The sequence below is a fragment of the Herpailurus yagouaroundi genome, unplaced genomic scaffold (assembly GCF_014898765.1).
Source record: "Herpailurus yagouaroundi ecotype Mexico unplaced genomic scaffold, PumYag 216, whole genome shotgun sequence".
NCBI classification, from domain to species: domain Eukaryota; kingdom Metazoa; phylum Chordata; class Mammalia; order Carnivora; family Felidae; genus Herpailurus; species Herpailurus yagouaroundi.
In genome coordinates this window covers 6,509,074-6,535,935 of record NW_024412447.1, presented here as the reverse complement: position 1 = coordinate 6,535,935, position 26,862 = coordinate 6,509,074, and the positions used below count along the sequence as shown (strand labels likewise).

At 43.2% G+C, this 26,862-nt stretch overlaps 1 protein-coding gene across 9 annotated transcripts; it reads right to left on the bottom strand.

Annotated features, from left to right (window-relative positions):
* On the bottom strand, positions 1-26,005 carry ZKSCAN5 (zinc finger with KRAB and SCAN domains 5). 9 transcript variants are annotated; one of them, XM_040456258.1, is made up of 7 exons: positions 25,953-26,005; positions 23,771-24,287; positions 18,676-18,814; positions 14,217-14,299; positions 13,802-13,937; positions 6,868-7,482; positions 1-3,409 (listed from the first exon to the last, which is right to left on the bottom strand). In XM_040456258.1, the coding sequence occupies exons 2-7, from the start codon at positions 24,182-24,184 to the stop codon at positions 2,286-2,288; spliced, it is 2,511 nt and encodes an 836-aa protein (XP_040312192.1). In that variant the 5' UTR covers positions 24,185-24,287; positions 25,953-26,005; the 3' UTR covers positions 1-2,285. The 9 variants fall into 9 exon arrangements, with proteins under 9 accessions (XP_040312192.1, XP_040312193.1, XP_040312190.1 ...); XM_040456259.1 differs by having other exon boundaries at positions 23,771-24,290; positions 25,953-25,971; XM_040456256.1 differs by lacking the exon at positions 25,953-26,005 and adding an exon at positions 24,994-25,447 and having other exon boundaries at positions 23,771-24,290.
* Positions 26,006-26,862: the final 857 nt, after the last annotated feature.

The window sequence follows — 26,862 nt, the reverse complement described above, 5'->3', positions numbered from 1 at the left end:
GCAACTAGGAGCAATGAGAAAGCTGTAAGACTATAGATCAATATAGTTTCAGCTGAGAAAGACATTTTTGGTGAGCAGAGTAGTTTTAAAATGTAAGAGCCTGCCTTAGGAGGCAATGAACTCCCTAATACTGAAAGGGTTTCATGCAGAAACTGGATAACCAATTGCCAGGCCAATGTCTCCTCCAGTTTAACAGTTATTAAGCATCTATTACATACACGTGCCAGAAAACTGGGGCTTCCTCCATCAGGTGGGAGGCTGGGTTTGATGCTCGCATGGGACCCAGCACAATTTTTCAAGGTTCTTTAACTTTATGATTTTATCATTATCTTGGATCAAAAGTTTTTCACACCGGTAACAAAAACAGAGTTTCACCACTTTGTAATGTTTGATGTTTAATAATGTAAGACATAATACAGGTTAGTGCTTACGAGCTTAGCTTTTGGAGGCAAAGTGGTCTGGCTGGGTTCAAATGCTAGTTCTGCCACATACTGGCTGCGTGACTTTGGGCAACTGAATGAACTATTCGAAACTTCAGTTTTTCCCAACTGTACAATGAGGGTGCTAAGTAAAACCACCTCATTAATATGAGGATTCAAGATGATCCACGTAAAGCACATGATGTTTAGAACATGGTAAATCCTCAATAGACATTAACGATAGTCTTCACTGCAGTTTTCGTCCTCAATTAAGTCTTACACCTGGGCCTTCATTTGTGATTGTTTGCAGAGGACTCCTTAAATGCTACTAATGAGGCCCTGTGATACTCACACATGGATGTAGTCTCAGATAAAGTCTGGCCTGACCCACAAAGGGAGGGTTCTGGAGCATAAACTGAACCACGGGTTCTCCCATCCCCCACTGAGACCTAGTGAATCAGCCTTTTGGACCCCATATTAATGCCACTGACTAGGGGGTGTGGAGGGCAGATAACTCCAGCGAGGCAGCTCCTATCATCTGAGGACAATTCTCCAGAGTGTCTGGAGAAGGAGGAGAGTGGTGAGCACCCAGCAGCTAAAACTCAGAGTACCTGGGGGACAGGCAGGCCAATTTGGTAAGGGGATCTGGGCAGGGCACCAGCGTACAACATACACAGTCAACAGGATCTATTGGGTGTTTCTTGTAAGCCCAGCAGTCAGCAGAAGCAGTGCCCAGAGGCACACTCTCTTCCTGTCTCTAGCAAAGAGGCTCAAATTAACTTATCCCATGTCATCTTCTTTCCCCAAGACCTTCCCACAAGGCAGGGCTAACCAGACCATGTACCTTTCTTCTCCTAATTACTGTTTACTTTCCAACCCAACTGCAACTCAAACTGACACTTATTCTGCACACTGTTATCTTCTGCAGGTCTATCTCCAGGGCAACTGGGAATTGCTACACATACTGCTTGCACCCAAGATTCTTAATTCAGCTTGGTTCAATTCCTTCCCTGGATACAGCTGCCTTCTTTCTTGTGGGTAACATAATAAAAACCAGCCCACAGTTTGGCCTGTCTTCTCTTCTCTATTCCCCTAAGGTCCCTCTCCCTCCTCCTCAAGATGTGACCAACCAACACAGTTTCTCTCCTGAATTTACACACTTCACTCCTAGCCAACTGACACTAGTAGAATCAAAACAAAAACAAGGTAGAGGTTTCATGGAGAAGTCTGAGACTAAATAATGCAGCAGGAACACATACCATCCAGCCTCTGAACCCCAATTTTGCCAGAATATAAATACCTTAAGTCGATTTCTTTTCAAAGGCTTTAATACTCAAGATGAGAACAATGGCTGGAGCATTCTAGTGGCTGGGATAATCATTTCTAGAAAAGGTTGGTTGCTGAGGTACCAGAATAGCTATCATGCTTTAGAGTTCTCTCTTCCCTTCACTGTGTTCTTCCCTGAAGAAGCTGTCAAACAAGGCAGAAACTACAAATAAAGCTTATTTCTACTGCATTCATGAGGCTTTTCTCAGTGTCAACGTTCTGAGATTCAACAGAAGAATGAGTGTCATCTCAAGGCTTTCCTTCATCCACCATTATCCATGGGTGCTCTCTTGTCTAGATCCTTAAGCATGAAGCTGCTAACAAAAGCATTTCTTGATGGGGAAAGCAAACATATCTATTTATTGTGGATTCTCCAGCGTCCCTAAGTTCTAACTGAAGGATTTCAACATATCAGTAGGTTTGACGGTTATGCTGGAGAAAATGCTTGAAGTTGTTGTTATTACATTCAATATAGAAGTAAGGTTTCCCTTAGGAAGGCTTTCCTAAACTTGAGTAAGAGCTGTTCTACACCAGAAACATCTAGACACTTAAGGTATTTATGGGATTTGTCCTCTCATGACTTCTCAGATGTTTAAAGAGGCTGCAACTCCAACCGAAACTCATTCCGCACTCTTTACACTGAAAGGGTTTCTCACCAGTATGGATTCTCTGATGCTGATTAAGATGGGACTTCAGAGTGAAGGCTCTGCCACATTCATGACATTGATGGGATTTCACATTGGAGTAGGGTTTTTGATGTTTTATGTGGGAACACTGGCCAACGTTGTCTCTACATATATCACATTTATAGGTTTTCTCTGCAGTGTGAGTTCGGTAATGCTGAATAAGGTCTGAACTATAACTATAGGCTTTGCCACAGATATCACACTTATAAGGCTGCTCTTGTAACTCAATCTTCTTATCTTCAATCACTGTCAAGTTCCAACTATATGCTTCCTCACAAATGCCATTTTTTTCATTTCTCTGACCCATGTGGAGCACCTGATGTTCAATGAGGCTAACATACTGAAAAAAGATTTCTCCACATTCATGGCACTGATGGGATTTCTCTCTAGAGTGGAGTCTCAGATGCCCAGCAAGGTGTGACCGCCTCCCAAAGCCCTTGCCGCACTCATTACACTTAAAGGGTCTCTCCCCGCTGTGCACACTCTGATGCTGAACAAGATGAGACCTCACTCTAAATGCTTTCCCACATAAATGACAGGTGTAAGGTTTCTCACCAGTGTGGACCCGCTGATGCTGAGTCAGATGCACACGCTGATTGTAGCTTTTCCCACATTCGTCGCACCTAAATGGCTTCTCCCCCGTGTGTATTCGCTGATGTTGAATCAGATGTGCACTCTGAATGAAGCTTTTTCCACATTCATTACATTTATGTGGTCTCTCTCCTGTGGATGATTTTTTGTGCACGTATGTGACTTCGCTGAAATTTATCCTCTTTGAAGAAGGCTGTCCTAGTATCTCTTTCATGGGAACTCCCTGCTTTCTATCCAACTTGCCTGCATGTTCATGGCCTTCTCCAAAATCTTGCACTTGAGAAGCATTCCTTTGGATTCTTCCTGATAGTTCCACGTCTGCTTCTGAAAATTCTGAAATTTTCTTCTTAACATTCAATTTTGTATTCTTACTTCTTTTGTCACTGCCTGAAAGAATAAAGAGGAAATGCACATGGCACCAGTTCTTTTACAGAAGAAGGATACGCTGCCAGGAAAAAGAGGATAATCAGGTGAAACCACGATGGAAGGGCAGTGACAAAGGGGGATACGTGTATATGCCTGAGCCAGCGGGAGTGAAAGAACTTTTGGTATTTGTCCACTGAAAAGAAGGAGATGAAGGGGCTCACTAAACAGGGTGGTGAGGATGGCTAAGGCTAGGCTACTGCTAACGTGATTACCACACTTTGACTATACAGGAAGGAGAGAGAGGCATTCTGAAATGCAAACATGGGTCAGGCAGACAGAATGAGACAGAACAAAACACAGCTGGATGGAGCAAGCAGACAAAAACTGGAGGAATGGGGAGCAAAGGATTATGAGGGGGATATAGAATTGGAAAGAACACCTGAATAGGAGCCAGGGCAAAAGAGAAACGAGTCAGGAAAAACTACTGTCAAGAGGGTAGGTGAGACATCAATCTCCACTCTCCTCGCCCTTAGCCGTCACTACATCTGCTTGCTCCCCCACAGCTTGAACCTATGAATGCTCACTGCCTTTCTTGTCCGCTCCTGCCCGCCCCCTTCCCCTCCCCCCCCCCAACGAGACCAGCACTACAGGCTCTCCATAATTATGGCTGAATGAGCACGCAAAATATCCTCTTTTGATCAAAAAATGCTGGGGGAGGGGCGCCTGGGTGGCTCAGTCGGTTAAGCATCCGAGTTCGGCTCAGGTCATGATCTCGCGGTCCATGAGTTCGAGCCCCACGTCGGGGTCTGTGCTGACAGCTCAGAGCCTGGAGCCTGTTTCAGATTCTGTGTCTCCCTCTCTCTGACCCTCCCCCGTTCATGCTCTGTCTCTGTCTCAAAAATAAATAAACGTTAAAAAAAAATGCTGGGGGCAGGGGTAGGGAGTGTTAATAGGAAATTAGTCATAAGAACAACTGCAGAGAAGATACAAAAGGAAAGAGACTCTATTATTGTATTTTAGTGTTTATATTTATTTTTGACAGGGAGAGAGAGAGACCGCACAAGCAGGGAAGGTGCAGAGAGATGGGGACAGAGGATCCGAAGTGGGCACCATGCTGATAGCAGAAAACCCAATGTGGGGCTGAACTCACAAACCATGAGACCATGACCTGAGTTAAAGTTGGACGCTCAACCTAGGCACCCACGCACCCTGAAAAGAGACTATTTTAAAATAAATGCTTTCCAGGTCTGGAGTGCTACTGGATGGATTCCCCCAATGAGGATCCACCAAGCAGAAGGGATAGAACCGGCTGAGGAGATAGCTAAGGTCAACTCAACTTTAAAGACATTGTGAACTTCATAAACTTCTACTGCATGATGGAAAAGGTGGTGGTGACTGTTAATGTGAATGACAGGTAGCTGGGCTTGGGGACATCAGAAGCAGAATTCTTTCATTCATTCATTCACTCATTTATTATTATTACTTTTTTTTTTTTTTTTAGGTAGGTTTCACACCCAGCGCAGAGCCCAATGCAGGGCTTGGACTCACGACCCTGAGATCAAGACCTGAGCTGAGATCAAGAGTCAGACACCTAACTGACTGAGCCACCCAGGCACCCCAAAGGCAGAATTTAAAACTAAATACTTATAAGACAGTTTTAAGAGTCATGTGAAAAATATTAAGAGGAGCCTTTAAGTTCACAGCATAGGTGACAGTGATATCATCCTTATATAAGTTTAATGTCACTTGAATAGTTAAAAAAAAAATAAGTAAATAGGAAAAATTGTTCAACCTTACTGATAACCAAATTAATGAAAATGAAAACAGCAAAGACTTCTCTTTTGCTTACTCAATTTGTGTTTTTGTTAAAAAAAAAAAACACTTCTTTTTCTGATAACGCTGGGAGAAATTTAGTAAAACTGACACTCTCATAGGGGTCACTATTTGAAAAAGCAATTTGGCAATATTTATCAAGACCCATAAAAATGTTTTTGGCCTTTCATCCACTAATTCCACTTCTGGGCATCTACTATAAGGAAATAATCTTAAATATTTAAAAAAAGGCACAGGTACAGTTATCAGGACAAAAGAGAAAAAATTAAAAGTTCAACTGAGGAACAATTAAGTGTTGATGTGCCCACAGAGTGGCAGCTTGTCAGAAATAACAAACAGGTGGGGCACCTGGGTGGTTCAGTTGGTTAAGCGTCCAACTCTTGATTTTAGTTTGGGTCATAATCTCACAGTTCCTGGAATCGAGCCCTACATCAGGCTCTGCGCTGACAGCACGCAGCCTGCTTAGGAATCTCTCTCTCCCTCTCTCTCTGTCCCTACCGTGCTGGTACATGCACACACATGCACGTGTGTTCTCTCTCTCAAAATAAATTAAAAAAAAAAAAAGAAATAACAAATGAGGACTGAGCCACACGGAACAATGTGTGTCTAATATTTAACTGTACAAGTACACCTACATAAAAATAAGCTTATGAGGGGTGCCTAGGTAGCTCAGTCGGTTAAGTGTCCAACTTTGGCTCAGGTAATGATTTCGCAATTCGTGAGTTCAAGCCCCGTGTCGGGCTCTGTGCTGACAGCTCAGAGCCTGGGGCCTGCTTCAGATTCTGTGTCTCCCTCTCTCTCTGCCCCTCCCCACTTGTGCTCTGTCTCTCTCTCAAAAATAAATAAAAACATTAAAACAATTAAAAAAGATAAGCTTATGAAAAAATAGAAGGAAACATGCTAGAGAATACCAGTTATATTAGTTAGGATGGTGGGATTATGAGTGATTTTTTTTCCTCCTGCTTTTTTTCCTCCAAACTTCCTATTCTAGGATTACTTTATTGTTTTAAAATAAGTAAAATAGTCTAAATTGGGAAAAAGGGAAAGAGGGAAGGAAGCATGCAAGAGAGCCAAAACCCTCATTTACTACAACAGAAAGGAAAAAGATAACATTTAAAATTGGTGAGTCAGGGGCGCCTGAGTGGCCCAGTCGGTTAAGTGCCCAACTTTGGCTCAGGTCATGATCGCGCAGTTCATGAGTTCAAGCCCCACATCAGGCTCTGTGCTGACAGCTCAGAGCCTGGAGCCTGCTTCGGATTCTGTGTCTCCCTTCTCTCTGTCCCTCCCATGCTCATGCTCTGTGTCTTTCTCTCAATAGTAAATAAATGTTTTTTAAAAATTAAAAAAAAAAAATTGGTGAGTCAGGCAATAGCCGTATTTTTGCAAATACAGAATTAAGAAACAGGCAAGAGAGCTGAAAGCAGGTACCTCTGGGCAGAGGGAAGTTGTGGGGATGGTGGAGAGGACATAGAATTTTGCCTACTAATTGGACAATGAGTTACAACATAAATCGTAACAAAATGGACGATGATCTCTGCCCCTTAGCTACTGTCCCCAGTACACAACCCATCTGTCCTGCTGCTCTAAGCTAAGAAAACCATTTTTGCCTGCACTTATTCTCCAAACACCAAGTGCTGATTACATACATCTTTGGGATTTCTCTCTGAAGTGGCGCTTCAGGTGCTCAATCAGATGGGAGTGCCGGCCAAAGTTTTTCCCACACTCGGTACATCCGTAGGGTCTCTCCCCACTGTGCACACTGTGATGCTGGACAAGGTGCGAGCTCACACGGAAGGCTTTTCCGCACACCTGACACTTGTACGGTTTCTCGCCAGTGTGGACACGCTGATGCTGTGTCAGGTGCACACGCTGATTGTAGCTTTTCCCACATTCACCACACTTAAACGGTTTTTCTCCAGTGTGGATTCGCCGATGTTGAATGAAGTTTGAGGCTTGAAGGAAAAATTTACCACAATCGTTACATTTGTGACCTCTCTCGCCACTTGTGCTTGTATTTTGCTTACGGTTAGCATCTGTGATGGCACCAAGATCTCTTTTCTGGGAAGAGTTCTGCCTTGATTTCCCCACAGCGGGGTTTACCTGCCACCTTTCTACCATGCCGTGAAGATCACTAACTTCTCCAAACCCTTGACTCTGGGGAACATTTCTTTCGGTGCTTGCTGACGTCATCCAGTGGGCTTCAGCATCATCAGAAATCTGCTTTACCATGAGTTCCACGTTGTCATTCCTAGACTCATAATCTGAAATGATAGAAGGAAAATGGAAAAATTAGCTATTTTCCATACTGGAAGAAAGAAAATGAGAGATACAGGTAATTACGAAAGCAACACATGCTAGCAATGCATGACTTGGTAAAGGCAGCTTTATGCCACAGAGATGGGATGAAGATTCCTCAAGAAGAAACAGGCGGGGGGACGAAGAGTTGCATCAAACAGATGACTGGGAGACCAGTCATTCTATTTAATGAAGGTGATATCCTCTTGGGGTGGTATTTACAGTACCTGTTTGTGCATATCTGTGCAGTATTAAATATTCCTAATAAGGGGTGCCTGGGTGGCTCAGTCAGTTAATATCCGATTCTTGAATTCGGCTCAGGTCCTGATCCCAGGGTTGTGAGATCAAGCCCTGTGTCAGGTTCCATGCTGAGAGCACAAAGCCTGCTTAGGATTCTCTTTCTCCCTCTCTGCTCCTCCCCCACTCACACTCTCTCTCTTAAAATAAATATATAAACTTAGAAATAAATAAATATTCCTTTAAAAAAAATTTTTTTAGGGGCACCTGGGTGGCTCAGTCGGTTAAGCGGCCGACTTCAGCTCAGGTCACGATCTCACGGTCCGTGAGTTCGAGCCCCGCGTCGGGCTCTGGGCTGATGGCTCGGAGCCTGGAACCTGCTTCCGATTCTGTGTCTCCCTCTCTATCTGCCCCTCCCCCGTTCATGCTCTGTCTCTCTCTGTCTCAAAAATTAAAAAAAACAAAACAAAAACAAAAACACGTTAAAAAGAAAAAAAAATGAATAAATACATACATACATAAATAAAAATTTCTTATGTTTATTTTTGAAAGAGAGCCCGTGAGTGGGAGAGGGGCAGAAAGAGAAACGGAGACACAGAATCAGAAGGAGGCTCCAGGCTCTGAGCTGTCAGTACAGAGCCCGACGCAGGGCTCAAACTCACAAGCCATGAGATCATAACCTAAGCCAAAGTCGGACGCTTAACCGACAGAGCCACTCAGGCGCCCCAATAAATAAATATTCCTAATAAAATGTGATTTTTGGGTTATGCAGCAAACCCAAAATTCACCTTCTTCTTCCTGTTTCTTCATAGCCTGGAGAAGAAAGATATTTCCAGCTTTTTTAATCCCCAAAGAATCTCAGTTTGGTATGAATTAGTATAAAGGAAAAAAGATATTCTTTCTATACCCAGAGAAGAATCTACTACTGTCAAAAGCTAGCTTAACATCCAATAGTCATTAGTGAGTACAGATGCTGAACACATGGCAATCATGTCCCTGGGCAACTGGATCAGCAACCTACACTTCACTTGAAGCACCGACATTTAATATGCTTTGCACAGACAAATCTTCCATCATTAAAAAACAGGGAATATTATTTTTTATATGCTAGAGAGAGAGAGAGAGAGAGAGAGAGAGAGAGAGAGAGATCATAGCCTATTAAGAGCTTTCTAATAAGATTTTTTTTTTTTATAAACAGAAAAGTTGTTTTCAAATATTACAGAATGATGGTAATAAGAGCTAATATTTGCTGAATGCATACTGTGGACCAGGCACTGTGCCTTTAAGTGCTTTACAATTTTATGGCACTTAATCCTTACAATGACCTTTTGAGGTAGATACTATCACTATCCTTTTTTGACACAGTGAGAAGTTATAATTCTTATACCATAAAGAAAATTTTGATTTTAATTTCTTATAACTCCTTTTACTTAATTCTCTTCCTAAAAAAAAAAAAAAACATTAATAGTAGACACAAACATATAATCAAAACAAATTCTATCACAAAACCAGACCTTTGACACGTTTTTTTCCTGCCCACTTAAATAGGCAGGTAATCTCCATCATCCCAGTAATACTTTTTCTTTTATTCACATCTGCTTAGGCTAACTGTATTATTAGAATTCTCTCCCTTCCAACAAGTCCAAAAAGCTCATGGCTTTCTTTTTCCAGTGGCAAATTTGAAAAATCAGACTAGCCCAACACACCTCTTTGGTACAATGAACTGCCCTTTTCCAGAGAAGGCGATTATACGGGTTGGTACACAAATGGGTTTAGATTTGCTTTTTTCCTCTTTCCCCATTTCTTCTCCACATTCATGATAAGCTTTCTGTTGATTCTCCTGATTTATTTCTGTATTTGACAGAGAACTGTGCTCCTCGCTCAGTGCTATGCCCAGCTGGTAAGTAATGCAGTGGTGGGGGGTGGGGTATAGACAAAAACACCCAATCAGGCAGATTTGGTGCTTTACAGATTCTTCAACCTTACCAGTGCCCTGTCTGGCATTCTACATTCCTAAGGATGGCTCCTTTCCCTGATCATTTTTCTCTTCAGCTACATCAAAATATCTCTCCACCGTGGCCCCCAAGATATATCACTGTTACTTAAAAAGTAGAGTAGTGTGTATGGTATGCTATCATTTTTGCAAAAACTCACATATACACAGACTATGTTTAGAGATACAATCCACAAACTGGCAACAGTCATTGCCTCTTTGAGGGAAACCAAAAGATTGAGGATCGGAGTAGGTGACTCACTTTTCACCTTATACCCATTCATACTATTGCAGAATGTTTTAGTACGTGCATGTACACCCTTTTCCAAACCAAAGTTCTCCACTGCACACGAACCTCTACTTCACCACTTCCTCCATCACCTGCTCATTCTCAACAGGTGACTGTCTCCTATTTCAGAGTCAAAGCTATCCACTCCAGAGCTCCTTGAACATCCTAGAGCTGCAATCAAAAACTTGCTGGCAGCCTTCCTCTGTCACCCTCCCATTGCCTCTTGGTAGAAGAGGTGTCTCTCTCTCCCTGGCCGAGGCCAAGCCTTCCTTCTGGATCTTGGACCTCCTCATGCCATCCTGTTTTCCAGGGACTGCCGTCATCAATGATCTGTTCTTCCTTGTCTCAATGTTTCAAACCCACTCCTTCCTAGTTCTTTTCCAGTTGCATTTAAGTATGCTTAAAACTTTTCCATTGAGGGGCACCTAGGTGGCTCAGTCGGCTGAACGTCCAACTTTGGCTCAGGTCGTGATCTCATGGTTTGTGAGTTTGAGCCTCCTGCTGGGCTCACTGCTGTCAGTGCAAAGCCCCCTTCAGATCCTCTGTCCCCCTCTCTCTCTGCCCCTCCCCCACTTGTACACTCTCTCTCAAAAATAAACATTAAAGGGGCACCTGGGTGGCTCAGTCAGTTAAGCGTCCGACTTTGGCTCAGGTCATGATCTCACGGTTCGTGGGTTCAAGCCCCACATCGGGCTCTGTACTGATCACTTGGAGCCTGGAGCCTGCTTCGGATTCTGTCTCCCTCTCTCTATGCCCTTCCCCCACTTGTACTCTGTGTGTCTCTCTCTCTCAAAAATAAATAAACATTAAAAAATAAACATTAGGGGCGCCTGGGTGGCGCAGTCGGTTAAGCGTCCGACTTCAGCCAGGTCACGATCTCGCGGTCCGGGAGTTCGAGCCCCGCGTCGGGCTCTGGGCTGATGGCTCAGAGCCTGGAGCCTGTTTCCGATTCTGTGTCTCCCTCTCTCTCTGCCCCTCCCCCGTTCATGCTCTGTCTCTCTCTGTCCCAAAAATAAAATAAATAAACGTTGAAAAAAAAAATTAAAAAAACAACAACAAAAAAAAACATTAAAAAAATCTGCCATTGACAAAGAAAACATACAAAACTAATGTATCCATCTAAGCCTGTACTCTTGCACTGATCAGCCCTCTTTCCCATTTCCTTCACAATGTTTTTGGAAGTTTATTTATGATAGCTTTCTCAAATTCCTTTGCAACCTACAAAGAAACTGTCTTTTGTTCCCCAATGTCCTGACACTCCTCAAAATGGCTGTTTCCAAGATACATCTATTTTTTAAAATCTCATTTCTGGATCTGATGGATACTTTTAAAACCTTGACCTTCTCTGGGTGCCTAGGTAGCTCAGTCAGTTAAGCAACCGACTTCAGCTCAGGTCATGATCTCACAGTCCATGAGTTCAAGCCCCACATTGGGCTCCGTGCTGACAGCTCAGAGTCTGGAGCCTGCTTCACATTTTTTGTCTCCCTTTCTCTCTCTCTGCCCCTCCTCTGCTCATGCTCTGTCTCTCAAAAATAATAAACGTTAAAAAATTAAGCAAAAAAAAACCGTGACCTTCTCAAGAGTATCAGGAACACACTGGTGTGAAAATAATCTAATGCGGCCTTCCCAGAGATGTTATTAAGGGGGCAGAAATCATCAAACATGTTCTTAATGTAGAAGAAGATACTAGAGTTATAAATATGTTGTAATGAACAAATAGATTTTTAAAAAAATCAGAAAGTACAAATTTAAAATTGCTTGGAGAATGGTATAAAAAAGAACTGTATAGGGGCGCCTGGGTGGCTCAGTTGGTTGGGCGTCCAACTTCAGCTCAGGTCATGATCTCACGGCTCGTGAATTCAAGCCCCGCGTCAGGCTCTGTACTGACAGCTCAGAGCCTACAGCCTGCTTCAGATTCTGTGTCTCCCTCTCTCTTTACCTCTCCCCCACTCACACTCTGTCTCTCTCTTGCCAACCCATTAAATCCCTGCAAAGTAACTGAAAAAGATAAAATGATACTACCAGACTGAAATTAGACAAGTGAGGCATTTAATTTAAAGAGACTGAAAAAGTATTTGCATTACATATAACATGTGCCGCATAAATAATTCCTTGAGATGAAAACCCCCCACCAAGATGTGAACAGATAAAGCCACAGAGGGCCAGTACAAATAAGTCAAAGAAATACAAATATTTATCACTAGTATTAGAAGAAATGTAAAATTTAAAAGAGCAGAAGTCAATTTTGCTTACTTTTTAAAAAGTTTTTATTTTTGAGAGAGAGAGAGAACATGCATGTGAGCAGGGGAGGCGCGGGGGAGGATTGTGGGGGGAGACAGAAGGTCTGAAGCAGGCTCTGTGTGGACAGCAGAGAGCCTGATGTGGGGCTCGAACCCACAAACCATGAGATCATGACCGGAGCTGAAAGGAGACGCCTAACTGAGCCACCCGGGCACCCCAATTTTACTTTTTAAATAAAAACCTGTAAGTGAACTAAAACCCTTATGACAACATAAACTGGTATAATGCTTTTCAAAAGAAACTTGGCATTATATGCAGCACCCGGCCGGCTCAGAGGATGGTGTGACTCTTGATCTCAGGGTCATGGGTGTGAGCCCCACGCTGGGTGTAAAGATTACTTAAATAAATAATAAACTTTTTTTTTAAAAAAAAAAAAGGAAATTTGGCATTATATATGTCTTTCATCTAAAGTCTACTAGAGTGCTTGATATATAGTGGTTCTTCTAAAAGAATTCATTCGAAAGCAGAAAAGCCGTTAGTTTCAAACTGCTTGCCACAGTGCTGAGACTTTTATAATGCTCTAGGCAGCATAAATGAGTATCAGTTTCTAGGATCGTCATTTAGGAACAGGTTCAAAATCTCATTTGGGACACAAATTCAAGAAGGGATGGGACATGTAAAATGTAGATGCCAAGGTGAACATCATGAAATGGGCACCAGTGATCTGAGAATGGAAATGGAGTGAACAACTAGCCACCTGTGCCTTGGAGAAAAGTCACTGTAATACCTACAGAAGAGCCTTGAACAACACACGTTTGAACCGTGCAGGTCTACTTATACGTGGATTTCTCTTGATAAAAACAGACTCTGAATGTATTTCTTCTTCCTTATGATTTTAATGACATTTTCTTTTCTCTGGCTCACTTTCACAGAAGTAAACATGGTATATGATACATAAACTATGCAGTAAGGCTTCAGGTCAGCAACAGGTTCTGAGTAGTTAAGTTTTGGGGGAGTCAGAAGTTATATTCAGACTTTCAACTGCATGGGGGGTGGGCCTAACCCCATGTTGTTCAAGGGTCAAATAGACTCTAATAAATGGCCATTCAGCAAAGTCTGAGATGTTTTTGCAAGTGAGAAGTATTCAGTTAGAATTATTCAATTTGTCAAGGAATAGAGTACAATAACTACTACAAATCTGTTAAAACGCAAAACCTGTTAGTATTGAGCTCTTTTATTTTAAAGCACTAAAAAGAGAACATTTGCTGGATTCTAAATACTATCCCCTAAGTATCATCAGACTTCAATCATACCCTAATTAAGATGGAAATAATCAGAATAAGCTGAATAAGAAAAAACAAAAAACAAAAAACCAGGAACACTGATTTACTCTTTCACAGAAAAAAATAAATAAATAAACAAAGTCATAGTAATTAAAACATACATGCTTTTATAAGATGTGCCAGAAATACTCTTTGTAACAAAATGAAGATGTCCTAATCCATGCAGATGAAATAATTCTTACCCATGGAAGGAATACTCCCATAATTCTCCTTCCTGTCATCCCTATAGAGTGACTTCTGAGACTGGTCCAAATGTCCCCATTCCTCCAGGATGAAGGATACAGCCACATCAGCCACATCTTCAATTTTCACCAACTTCTGAAACATGAGATCTCCACTAAATTCCCATTCCCTATGTGCAAATTTGGCGTGAGGGGAAGAAGTGGGAGCATGAAGGGAAAAAACAGAGGAGGGACTGTGCTTCAAAGAGGAGAGGGGCACACGGGGTGGAACAGGAAGAGACATTCAAGTGGGAACCCAAGATGGGCCCAGTCTGTAGTGAGAGACAGAACTCCTGATAAAGAGTCAGGATTAGGGCAGCTCCTCATCCAAGAACAGACACAGGTCCTCACTGCGGGCACTGGGACGCCGGCTCACCTGGGACCCAGCTGAGAGAAGTGAGGCTGTCAGCTCCTGGCTGTCCTTCAGGGGAAGGGGAGGAACTTGGAGAGCAGGTAGGGCTGAGGGGGGAGAAAAAGAGGTGTCAGAATATCTTTACCCAGTTCCAATTGCCAGCATGTTCCACTTTTGCTCAAGAATCCACAATGGGGCCCTGCTGCAGCAAGGCCAAATGTTTCTACTTGGCTGTCAAGACCCTCTACATTGTGGCTCCTCCCACACCTAATGACACTGACCCTTCCCCCAAAAAAACTAGACTCCCTGCTCTGGTCAGGCTAATCCCTGCTGGTGACCTCAGACTGTGCTGTTCACCTATAAGGGATTCAATCTGCTCTGCCAAGATCAAATCTGGTCATCTCAAAGAATAACCTGTCCCACATCTTTGTGAAGCTGAAACACTAATGAGAGCCCAGGGCTTCTCAAATTTTAATGTGCAAACAAAATCACCTGGAGGTCTTGGTACAGGGAAGACATGGCTCAAAAGTTCTGGAATGGCCCCCACATTCTACGCTTTTAACAAAGCCAGGTGATGCTGGCACTGCTTCCTGGGCCATGCTTTCATCAGCAAGGCCTTAGCCCACATTCTCTTCCTTCAAGAAGTTACCAAGGTCGATTGATAGCCATTTAGTGTGCACTAAGTCATGTGTTATAAGAATAGGCAGAAAACAATTCTTGCCTTCCAAAAACTTCACTGTCTAGTGGGGAATGCAGACACATAAACCTTACTTACTTCCTGCTCAGGGTAAAAGTGTTATACTTGAAATTCACCCAAGTTCCTATAGAAGCACAGAGGCAGGGCACCTACGGAGTGGAGAGTGGGAGGTGGGAGCATCAGGAAAGCCTTTCCACAGAAGTGACTCTGGGAAGTAACGGGGGCGGGGGGTGGGGGATGGTTAGGGTGTTGAGGGTGCTTTCCAGGCAGAGTGAACTGTATGTGCAATGCCTGGAGGATTTGATCTCTAGATGGTGGTGGCCTTCCGACCCCCTGCTGTCACCTCTGCTTGTTCTTTGTCCAAGATTCATGGTGCATACGATCTCATTGTCTATGTATGCCCTGATTTGGACAGACTCATCTAGTATAAACCTTTAGCCTGACAGTTTGGACATTGCTATGGTTTCCCTGATCCCAAAGATGTATGTGCTTATGTAGCTTGCTTCCGTCCAAGAACTAGGAAGTAATACGCAATGACACAAAAAGGACATAATGGTTAAGAGATGAAAGCCAGAAACCAAGATGGCATCTGAAACCAGAAGTGTGGCTAAAGAGTCAAAGTAAGACTTGAAGAAAGGGATGAATGTAGTCTATACTCAAACAGCAATTTTGATTTTAAGTATTACAATTGGAATAATTATAATAATTACATTCCAAACAACTACACCGATTTTATGAAGTTTCTATGAAAGCTTCTGTTTCTTTAGCTTTTAAGCAAATGACTTTGCCCCTCTCAAGCTCAACTTAGTCCCAGGGCCTGGAAACCAGCCCTTGGTGCTCTCAAAGGCATAAGGACTCCAGTGTGTAAAAATCAAAAACCAAAACAAACACAAAACAAACATAGCAATTTTGTCAGAAGGCAGACACTGGCCAAAAAAAAAAAAAAAAAAAAAAAGACACTGGGTCTGGCTAACAGGGCAGAGGAGAGAAGCAGCTCCTAGAACAGAAGGTGTGATGAGACGCTGCCAGTAGAAGGAAGAGAACAGTATTTTCAGAGGACAGGAGTCTGCACCTGGGAGGGACTCGTGGAAAGGCAAGGGCAGCCCAGCTCAGAAAGGTACAAGTATAAATTTGGAGCTGACTGCTGGGGTTAGAACCCCAGCTCTGCCACTTAACAGCTTTGTGACCTTGAAAGAATTACCTCACCTTTCTAGGCTTCAGCTGCTTCATTTCTAACATGAGTGTAACAGTCGTAGCTATTCCACTGGGTTAGTGCGAGCATTAACCCTTGGTAGGCCAACTAGGTGTATTAGACACAATTTGGGATTGGGGGTTTCTTTTTTGAACAGTTTTAACTATTTTTAAAGACTAGAATTACGTGACTTATTTCTTTAGAGGTCTACTAAAGAACAAAATGAAAATTTATCTTAGTATTAAAAAAGAGAATAAACCTGGGGCGCCTGGGTGGCTCAGTTGGTTAAGCATCCGACTTCAACTCAAGTCATGATCTTGCAGTTCATGGGTTCGAGCCCCACGTAGGACTCTGTGCTGACAGCTCAGAGCCTGGAGCCTGCTTTAGATTCGGCCTCTCCCTCTCTCTCTGCCCTTCCTCTGTTCATGTTCTGTGTCTTTCTCTCCCAAAAATAAATAAACATTAAAAAAAAATAGAATAAACCTCATTCTGTCTTGTAATTTCTATATGGATCCATTGGACTCTCCTACACATTTAGGGTAGATTTTGAGATCTGAGTGATCTTATTTTCCTTGTATCATAAAACATTTTTCTAATTCATCATCCTATGAATTACCACATGTTTACTAAATATTACTCATTAATTATTCCCAATGATAGCATAACAAACTAAAATAATGAGAAAATAGAGGAGAATAAAAGAAATACTTAGGATGATGTAATAGTGAAATAAATCATCATTCTTCACTATTCTCCAAGTATTAAATTCACTGCCCAGGGCTTTGCATCATCATCAAGAAGGTTTAAGACTTTGACGCCTGTTTTTAGCTCTCACTGAGGATGACTGAAAATTCAGAATTTTTCATTTTCCACCCATATCAGCAAAGAGAAGAAAATGTGCAGCAGATAACATTGCACTTTTAATAGATGAAGTAAGAAGACAATATGAAGAACAGAGAAGTACACGCTACACAATAATGACGAAACTGAACCCAGAGGGGAAATCTTCGAAGGAGTCTACAAATACTATCAGAGGTAACTTTTCTCAAACATAAGAATCAACGATAAACACTAGATTTTGAAAAGGAAATATGACATTCTCATCCAGCGAATTATTCAACAGGAAGGACTTCATCAGGCCAAGATTTTGCAACAAGACCCTGGACCATCCCACTTTGCTAAAGCGACAGTATTCATTTCGCTAAAGGGATAGTATTGTGTGACAGTGGTCTTTCATTTTTTTATGTTTCTATTACCAAAATGTACTTGATATAAAAAGGTTCAGTTCTCATTAAAAGTTCCTTAAAATTATTTTTTTATTAGCCTTTGATTCTTCTGTAAATGATCTGTAAAACGACATATATACGTATGTATGTAAGCGTGTGTATATAGGCGTGTGTGTGTATGTATATATAATAAAAAGGATTCATTGGCCCCAGATGGTAAATGGTGAAGACTACTTTTTCTGGTAAACAGAGGGTTTAATGAGTTCCCAAAGGTAAAGCAGTTGGAACACTTGCGGACACGTAGTAAACACTAACGTAAGTGATTCCTGCTGCTGCTGCTTCTATCATCACTCCCACAGTGAAAGAAAAGCTGGAAAAGGTCAGGGCCCCGGAGCATGTAAAGTGAAAGGCCTGACCACTAGAGGGAGCCGAGAAGAAAGCCAGGGGCCAAACCTGGAAATATAGGTTCATGACACTTTTCTCCACAATTCTGAAATCCCAAAGCTCCAAATACCAAAAGCCTTCCTTTCAGTAAGGTGGACACTGAACTAATTTGACAGAAAAACCTGACCAGAACTGATGTGAAGCTATTTAAAGTCTGGATTTAATCCCCTTACTGTAAATACATATACATTTCACCGGCGAAATACTAGCGTGCGTGACTGTGGAGTCCCACCTCAAATCCCGCTGGTACTGTAATGTACGGTATATAAGTCATATTCCCTTACTAAATCGGAAAATTTCTGAATCCTAAAATATATCTCATAGCAAGGGTTTGGTTAGGGTTATAGACCTGTGGACACATACCATAAATAAGATACTTGGCAGTTCACTTTTCTTTCTTCACATGTTTAATACAAGTTGATAAAATTGAGAGGGGGGGAGGGAAGGAGAAAAAGAGGAGAGAACAAATGCTCTACAGGTCATGGTAAGCAACTGCTTGAAGTAAGACTTCAAGGTGGGTGAATGAGCAGCCAGAAATGAATGGATGCAATTAGAAACTGGAGAGCTGTTCTTACATAAGCAGTGAGATAACAAAACATGTGCAGAGTTGGAAAACTGCTGTAAAGCAAGTATGACACTTTTGTAAAAGACTTCTGTAGATCTTCTGACAGTGCCTGTACTTAGAACTGTCGTCATCTGCATTACGGCTTTCAAACAGAACCGCATCCTAGCCGTCCTGCAAGCTCACTCTCTCTGCATGCCAGGGACTCAATTCTGGGTCCCCAGCCCTTCCCAACCTCACAGTGCTGCCAGATGCAGAAAGGCCACCCGCCCAAAGTCTCGCTCATACAGATACCGCTTACCCCTAAGACCAGGATGCCCGCTCTCTAGCCCCATCTGTTCCACTGAATCGTAGGTCCTCACCATTTTCCTCCAGAAGATGAGGCTTCTGTGGCTCCTGTTCAGATGGGGGGTCCACAGACAGGAGCTGGTGGCTGGGGGACTCCTGAACAACTCCAGGTGGTACCATCTTCTGAGGAAGCACTTCAGGACACACCACGATCTGACAAGCACAATCACACCAATCAGCACACTGTAGAGAAGGCTAAGAAAGAATCCAGTAAATTCACACTATTCTTCCATTCACTCCTTTGCCAAATATACAATGTACATTTACAACGAGTCAGACACTGATGGCTTAAGCCATAACAGTGGCTTAACAAACACAGTTTCTTTCCAGTCAAAGATGACTTCCATGGGGCGCCTGGGTGGCACAGTCGGTTAAGCGTCCGACTTCAGCCAGGTCACGATCTCGCGGTCCGCGAGTTCGAGCCCCGCGTCAGGCTCTGGGCTGATGACTCAGAGCCTGGAGCCTGTTTCCGATTCTGTGTCTCCCTCTCTCTCTGCCCCTCCCCCGTTCATGCTCTGTCTCTCTCTGTCCCAAAAAAAATAAATAAAAACGTTGAAAAAAAAAATTAAAAAAAAAAAAGATGACTTCCATTAAACATATCAACGCACAAATAAATGCATGATTGCAGACTGTTACATGTTAGAAAGGAGAAGAAAGTAGTGCCCTAATACATAACAGATGAGAACCTACTTTAGAGAAGGTGGACAAGGAAGGCTTGTCCGACAAAGTGTCACTGAAGTAAACAGCTCCAGGGCAAAAGAAGCCTGCCAGGGGAAAAGTAAGAAGTGCTCTGGGCAAAGAGAACAACATAAGCAAAGACTCCCAAGTAGAAGATAGGTGTGTGATGTGGTCAAGGAACCGTAAGAAGGCCAGGGTAGGTCAAGTTTACTGAAGAGGGGAGAGAAGTGAGAAGTCAAGTTGTCAAGGTCAATATAGAGCTCAAGAAGCCACGCTCAGTTCCTTAGCAGACCAGGTTCAAGACAGACCAACAATAAGACAAGAGCTGGTTCCTGTCCAGCATGCTAAGTAAGTACTCCCTGTTTCTGTTCTGGGCTCTTGCTCGACCCTAGGGGACACGGAGTTACTCTACCACAACCCGTCTCCACAATCCGTCTTTTCTGGAAGTTACTAACTCAGCAGCATCCTAGCAGGTAATAAGATCCTGCATTGAGACAGAATTGCCACCCCCCTCTCCCCCTCCCTTAGGTTTCAAAGCACTTTAAATTTTAACCCTCTTGGCACTGGCGAAATGTGGTACGGGAGTTACATTAAGAGGCGGCTGCAAAACAGTTGTGGCAAAGATCACTCTGCGTGGAAGTGTGTGTGTCCTTGTGGAGCCGCTCAGAATAAGAGTTAAGATGATGCCAAGCATGTCGCAGGGCACATCAGCACCAAAGAAGCAAAGCAGCCCTTCAGGTCCCCTGAGACTGGGACACAGAAACCAAGGAGAAGGGTAAAGTTTAAAGCTTGGAAAAAGGGCCTGCCAGAGACAGTAACTTCCTGGAGATAAAGTTGAGGAACAATGTTGGGGACACAGACAGCAGACAAAGAGAAAGGCAAACAAAGCAAGCCATGGAAGTCCTTAAGAAAATCCCCTCTATGGGCCTCAAATCCCTGATAACAATAAGAATTTTTTTTTCTCTGTGTCCTTCCAAAGATGGGCTGTATATCACAATTAGAGGTAAATGCATATATCTGCTGCAAATCTTCTACTTAAAAAATACTTCTTGTTTTTAAGTGTACTTTTGAATATTTATTACTATAAAAAAGCAGGGCAAAGTTTCTTTATTAATATCCCAAATTAGGCTTAAAAAAGAAGCAACTAGATGTCACCATGAACTTTTACTTTCTGTCCTGACAGAAGCAACAGAAAGATTTAGACATTCCCATCTGGAGGACATTCGGTATAGCCAAGGGTCTGGCTGAGAGTCAGGAGCAATTCCCTCTGCTGCCCACTTCCCTCATGGAGTGAGCTGAACCACTTGAAGAGCTTGAGAATGTCCTGGAATGTTAACGTACCCCTTACCCAGAGTAATGAGATTGAGACCTTACACCGAAGCACAGTGGCTCTAAAGAATGATGGAAATTTAATTAGCTTCAAACTCTTGTGACCTAAGATCTCATGATTTTGTTTCTTTGTTCTAACAACAATAACAACAACAATAACAACAACAACAACAACAACAACAACAACAAAATTAAAGCTTAAGAGAGTGTGACCCTAGCAACAAGAAGGTAGAGGGTCAAGTTAAATGAGTAAGAAAAGACAAGAAGAGGTAACAACATAAAGGTATTGATTCTCCCTAGGGGCACCTGGGTGGCTCCTTCAGTTAAGTGTCCGACTTCCACTCAGGTCATGGTCTCACCACCATTCGCGGGTTTGGGTCTCACGGTTCGTGGGTTCAAGCCCCACGTCAGGCTCTGTGCTAACAGTGCAGAGCCTGGAGCTTGCTTCAGATTCTGTGTCTCCCTCTCTCTCTCTCTGTGCCCCTTCCCACTTATGCTCCCTCTCTCTCGCTTTCAAAATAGATAAATATTAAAAAAATATTTTAGGGGTGCCTGGGTGGCTCAGTCGGTTAAACGTCCAACTTCAGCTCAGGTCATGATCTCATGGTTCGTGGGTTCGAGCCCCGCATTGGGCTCTGTGCTGACAGCTAGGAGCCTGGAGCCTGCTTCGGATTCTGTGTCTCCCTCTCTCTCTACCCCTCCCCTGCTCACACTCTGTTTCTGTCTCTCAAAAATAAATAAATGTAAAACAAAAATGTAAGAAAAAAATTTAAATAAAGATATTGATTTTCCCTAAATTAACATAGGATTTACTGCAACCCCAACAACAACAAAAAAAAACCCAACAGGATTTTTGGAGTGGTGAAAACTACATTAGTAATTCTAAAGTTTATAAGGAAAAAAGAAAATATTGAAAATATTTGGAAGGAGGAAGAGTAGCCCTACCACATAACAAAACCCTTTACAGAGCTCAAGTAATTAAAATACTGATAGGTGAACAGGTAATAAAATCAACAAAACAATTAAAAGCACATAAGTAAATTCAGGGGCGCCTGGGTGGCTCAGTCGGTTAAGCATCCAACTCTTGATTTTGGCTCAGGTTGTGATCTCATGGTTCATGGGTTCAAGCCCTGCATAGGGCTTTGCATTGACAGCATGGAGCCTGCTTGGGATTCTCTGCATTCTTCTCTCTCTGCCTCTCCCCTGTTCACACGTGCCCACACACGCTCATGCTCTCTCTCTCTCTCAAAAATAAATGAACATTAAAAAAAAAAAAGGGCCATGAGTAGACCCAAATGCATGCAGAAATCTGGTATGTAATAAAGACAGCATTTTAATTAGAGTGAGGAAAAAAGGGATTTCTCTACAAGTTGCTGGGGCAACTGGACAGACATCTGGGAGAAAAAAGTTGTAACCATACCAAACACCATGCACCAAAAAAAATTTTTTTTAACTTGAGAAGAGATTATTAGAAAATTTTCTTATGATGTTTTAGTGGAGAAGGCCTTTCTAAGTATGGCACAAAACCCAGAAACCATAAATTAAAAGATATAAACAGACCACATAAAAATAAAAAAACCCTGCAAAAGTCTCCATAAGCAAAGATAAACAAGGTGGAGAAATAAACTTGCACCTCAGATGACAGACACAGTGCTTACTTTTTCAAATAGGTAAATAATGTAAACAGATAAATCACAAAAAAGGGTATACACACAGGGCGCCTGGCTGGCTCAGTCGGGGAACATGTGACTCTTGAACTGGGCATTGTAAGTTCATATTCAAACCCCACATTTGTTGTAGAGCTTAATTTTCAAGAAGGAAAAACAAGGGTACACATGTAACCCTTTAAAATATATACTGTGGTTGGGGCTCCTGGGCGGCTCAGTCAGTTAAGTGACCGACGTTGGCTCAGGTCACGATCTCATGGCTCTTGAGTTCAAGCCCCACATCAGGCCCTGTGCTGACAGCTCAGAGCTTGGAACCTGCTTCGGATTCTTTGCCCCCCTCTCTCTCTCTGCCCCTCCCCTGCTTGGGCTCTCTCTCTCTCTCAAAAATGAATAAACTTTAAAAAATTAAAAAACATATATATGTATATATACATGTATACATATATATGTATATATATATATATACATATACATATTCATATATATATATACATATACATATTCTGTGGTCAAACTCACTCATAATATGAGAAATGCATATTAAAATTTAACAGAAGTAGAATGTTGCATCTTTCAGACTGGTGATGACAAAAGTTGGGCAACATCATGGGATCAGGCTGTGAGCAAAAAATTTCTCTCACACCTGCAGCTGGGACTAAAAACTGGTATAACCTCTCTGAAGGGCAACTTCTCAACAGCTGTCAAAATTACAAATGCACATCGTCTCTGAGCCAACAATCTGACTTCTAAGCATTTATTATTCTACAGTTAAGGATGAACATAAAGGACAGTGATTGTAGCAAAATTTATGTTCAGAAACAATCTAAAGGAATGATTTAAATGGCCTTCACCAGGAGTTTGATTATGGTACATCCATCCACACGATGGAATATAAGCAGTCTCCGGGAGTGAGGCAGGTCTGTTTGCACCAACATGGAACAAACCAAGATATAAACAAATAGCAAGAGGCAAAAGTACACAGTGATTTAAACCACATCTGTGCTTTTTAAAGCATATTATCCACACGTCCACTTATACATACAGAAGAAAGTAGATCTCTGTAAGGATATACAGGTATCAGGTGACAGTGGTTGCCTCTGAAGAGAACTAGGCAGCCAGAGAAGGAGAGGCGGGAGGAAACTTACTTTTCATAACAAACTTATGCACCTTTTGAATTTTGTATCATGTCAATCAAAAGATAAATACAGTAATTTTAAAAACAAGTTAAATCGCAGACTGTCTTCTCCAGGTTAACACACTGGATACTGCTTCTCTTTGCTGGAGTGGCAGGAAATCTCCACAGTGTACCTAATCCCAGGAGAACAAAAGAATATGAATGAAGCACCAGAGCACTAAGAATCTCACCCCTGCTCAGCAGCAACTTAACTCTCTTCCTCTCCTTCCTCATTGCTCTAATGTCTCCTCTTCCACTCACCTGTTGTCTGCGTTCCTCTAGCTCTCTCTGTATATTTTCTACCACAGCCACGGCCTCTTCTCCACTTTCCGGGTGATGTTCTCTCACCCAGGTCTGGAACTCTTCCGGTAGGATGGTCAGGAACTGCTCCAGCACCAGAAGCTCCAGGATCTGCTCCTTGGTGTGCAGCTCGGGCCTCAGCCACTCGCAGCACAGCACCCGGAGCTGGCTCAGGGCCTCCCGGGGGCCTGATGCCTCATGGTACTGGAAGTGCCTGAAGCGCTGGTAAAAAGTCTCAAACACTGGAGGGTTGTACTCTTGCATCCAGGTACAGTCTTCTTCTTCCACCTTCACTATTAGAAGGTCTTCTTGCTCCTGTGAAATCTCAGCGGGAGGGTCTAAGTCTATAACTTCCCCAGACTCTGTCATTATCATTCCAACTCAGAGGGATGTCTCTCCAGGTTAGCTGTATCACACAGATCAAATCTGGTTTCTGCTCTTTAAAATCTTCTGAAGGGCAGTTTCATTAGCGTGCAACCTACTGATACATTAGAAAGCATTATTAGCAAAGAAATGACAAAGAGGTCATCTCTACTAAAGATGACCACTCAACAGAGTAATTTACTTTAAAATATAGACAAAATATGGGGCGCCTGGGTGGCTCAGTCGGTTAAGCGTCCGACTTCGGCTCAGGTCATAATCTCACGGTCCATGAGTTCAAGCCCCGCATCGGGCTCTGTGCTGACAGCTCAGAGCCTGAAGCCTGTTTCAGATTCTGTGTCTCCCTCTCTCTCTGCCCCTCCCCTGTTCATGCTCTCTGTCTCAAAAATAAATAAACGTTAAAAAAATGTTAAAATAAAATATAGACAAGATAGCTGTCATTCCACCCATAAAATAACTACTAATACAGAACATTTCCAAAGTTTAAAAAACTTAAATAAGAGGGGCCCCCGGGGGGCTCAGCGGTTAGGTGTCAACTCTTGATTCCAGTTCAGGTCATGATCTCACAGTTGTGAGATGGAGCCTGACGACCTGCTCCGAGCTGAGTGGAGCCTGCTTGGGATTCTCTCACTCCCTCTCTCTCTGGCCCTCCTCTGCTCATGCACTCGCTCTCTCTCAAAATAAACAAGTAAACATTTTTTAAAAACGTAAAGAGCAACAAAACTCTGACATCAGGTCTAACCAAATACAATTTTAATGGTGAAGAGCATTAAATTTCATATAAATAACAGGACAAGACTTACTACTAAGTAGTCCAGACGCAGTCTTTCCTTTTGACTACAAGCCAAACTTACAACACGGGTCAAAAATATTACAATGGTCAAAACTGGTCCTGTCCTTCATGCCACAAGAGCATGACGGACCAACAGGAGACTTCATTGGTTCCGAAGAGAAGCTGAGTTACAAGCACAGATTGGGACCTGTATTCCTCTGAATCGCCCCTGACCCCAAAGACACGGAAAACGGGCCGGTCAAGGTTAGACACAGGATACCCGTCTGGATACAAAACCCATTCTCTTCCCTCAAGGCACCAGTCCCAGGGAGCTCTCCTGGAAGACCAAGCTCTCGCAGCAGGTTGGGAAGATAGGTTTCTTCCTACAAACGGAGAGAAAACCGAAGCCTACACTTCGCAACACTTCCTCGCCGGAAGTAAGCAAGTCCAAGCGTTCCCTGTCCAACGGGGTCGAGCCATCAATCCCACCGCCGAGAGCACTTCCGAGTCCTCTCTAGGAATCCCGGAGGTCCTCGCCTCGCAGCAGGCGGGAGCTGCCCGCCCCAGGCCCCGCCCCGGAGCGGCTGTGGGCCAATCGGCGGGGAGTTGGGGCACTTCCCCGGACGGGGCCGTTCCCCGCCCACCCAACCGCAGGTTCAGCGTCGCTAGAGCCGGGGAGGAAACGGAGCCAGCTGCTCCCCACCTGTGCCTAAAGCCATTTAAACAGCCCGGGCTCCTCCCCTTTGCTTGGGAGTCTGGGCAAGGGACCGGGCCTTAGCTGTCCAGAGTGGTTGCTACGGCAACAGTTGCTACTGTCTGATTGGCCGTGGAACTTGCGCTCCCCCACCCCCAACGCCCTGCGCCCTACTTCGAAGTAGGTTCGTCCCTTCCTGAGAGCCCACAACCCTAATGTCTCTTTAATTTTAAGTCCTTCGTTTTCTTCACCTGATTCCTCGCCTCTGCCCACACCCGGTCTCCAGACACACCCACCTCTTCACCACCGCGGAGAGCTCACAGGGCCTGTCTCCGACGTCAGACCCGGGAGTCCCAGGAGCCTACAACTCCCAGAAGCCCCGCGCGGGCCACGCCCGCTAGCCAATAGGGCCGCGGATCTCTTTGCAGCCTTGGTCTCCAGGGCTTATCAGAGTGCGGGAGGGCAGGGAGGCGTTTCCTTGAGCTCCTCTGCGCAGAAGGAGGGTTGTAGCGGAGCAGGTTGCTCTCCCGGCTGGGAGAGTGACGTCGGAGGCGCCTCATTCCCGTGAAGAAGGGGAGTCGTCCATGCAGGGCTTCTCTAGCCAGAGGATGCCCTTCTTAATAATCTCTCATTTTTGTATCAGGCTTAAATTGACCCTGTGGTATGTTTGGTGGATTGTAGTATTTGTATGGTTTCACTTTTTACGTTTACACTGAGTACTCTTGAACATCGAGCCTTTTGGTCCGTTCAAAATTATGGTGTATGGTGTGAAGTAAAGATCTAACTTCATCTTTTTCCAAGCCATTACCCAGTTGTCTCAACATTTATGAAAAGGGCTATCTTTACCTCCCATTGATCTGTGATGCTGCCTTTATCATATACCAAATCCTCATGTTTTGTGGTCTCTTTCTAGATTTTCTATTCTGTCGCATTGGTCTTTTTGTCAATGTACGTGATAATATGCGGTTTCAATTTATTGAGCATTAATAATTGGTTTTACTATTTCTTACAGAGAACGCCCCCTGCTGTGTTTCTTCTTCAAAGTATTTTTGCTTCTTTAGTTCTTGTCCAAATTAACTATAGATTCAATTTTCCTAGTTCCAGAAATAAATCTGTATTGGGATCATTTTTAATATGTATTCACTTAGGGAGAGTTGACGTTCCTTTTTTTCCCTTTTTAAAAAAATTTATTTTTTTTTTAGAGAG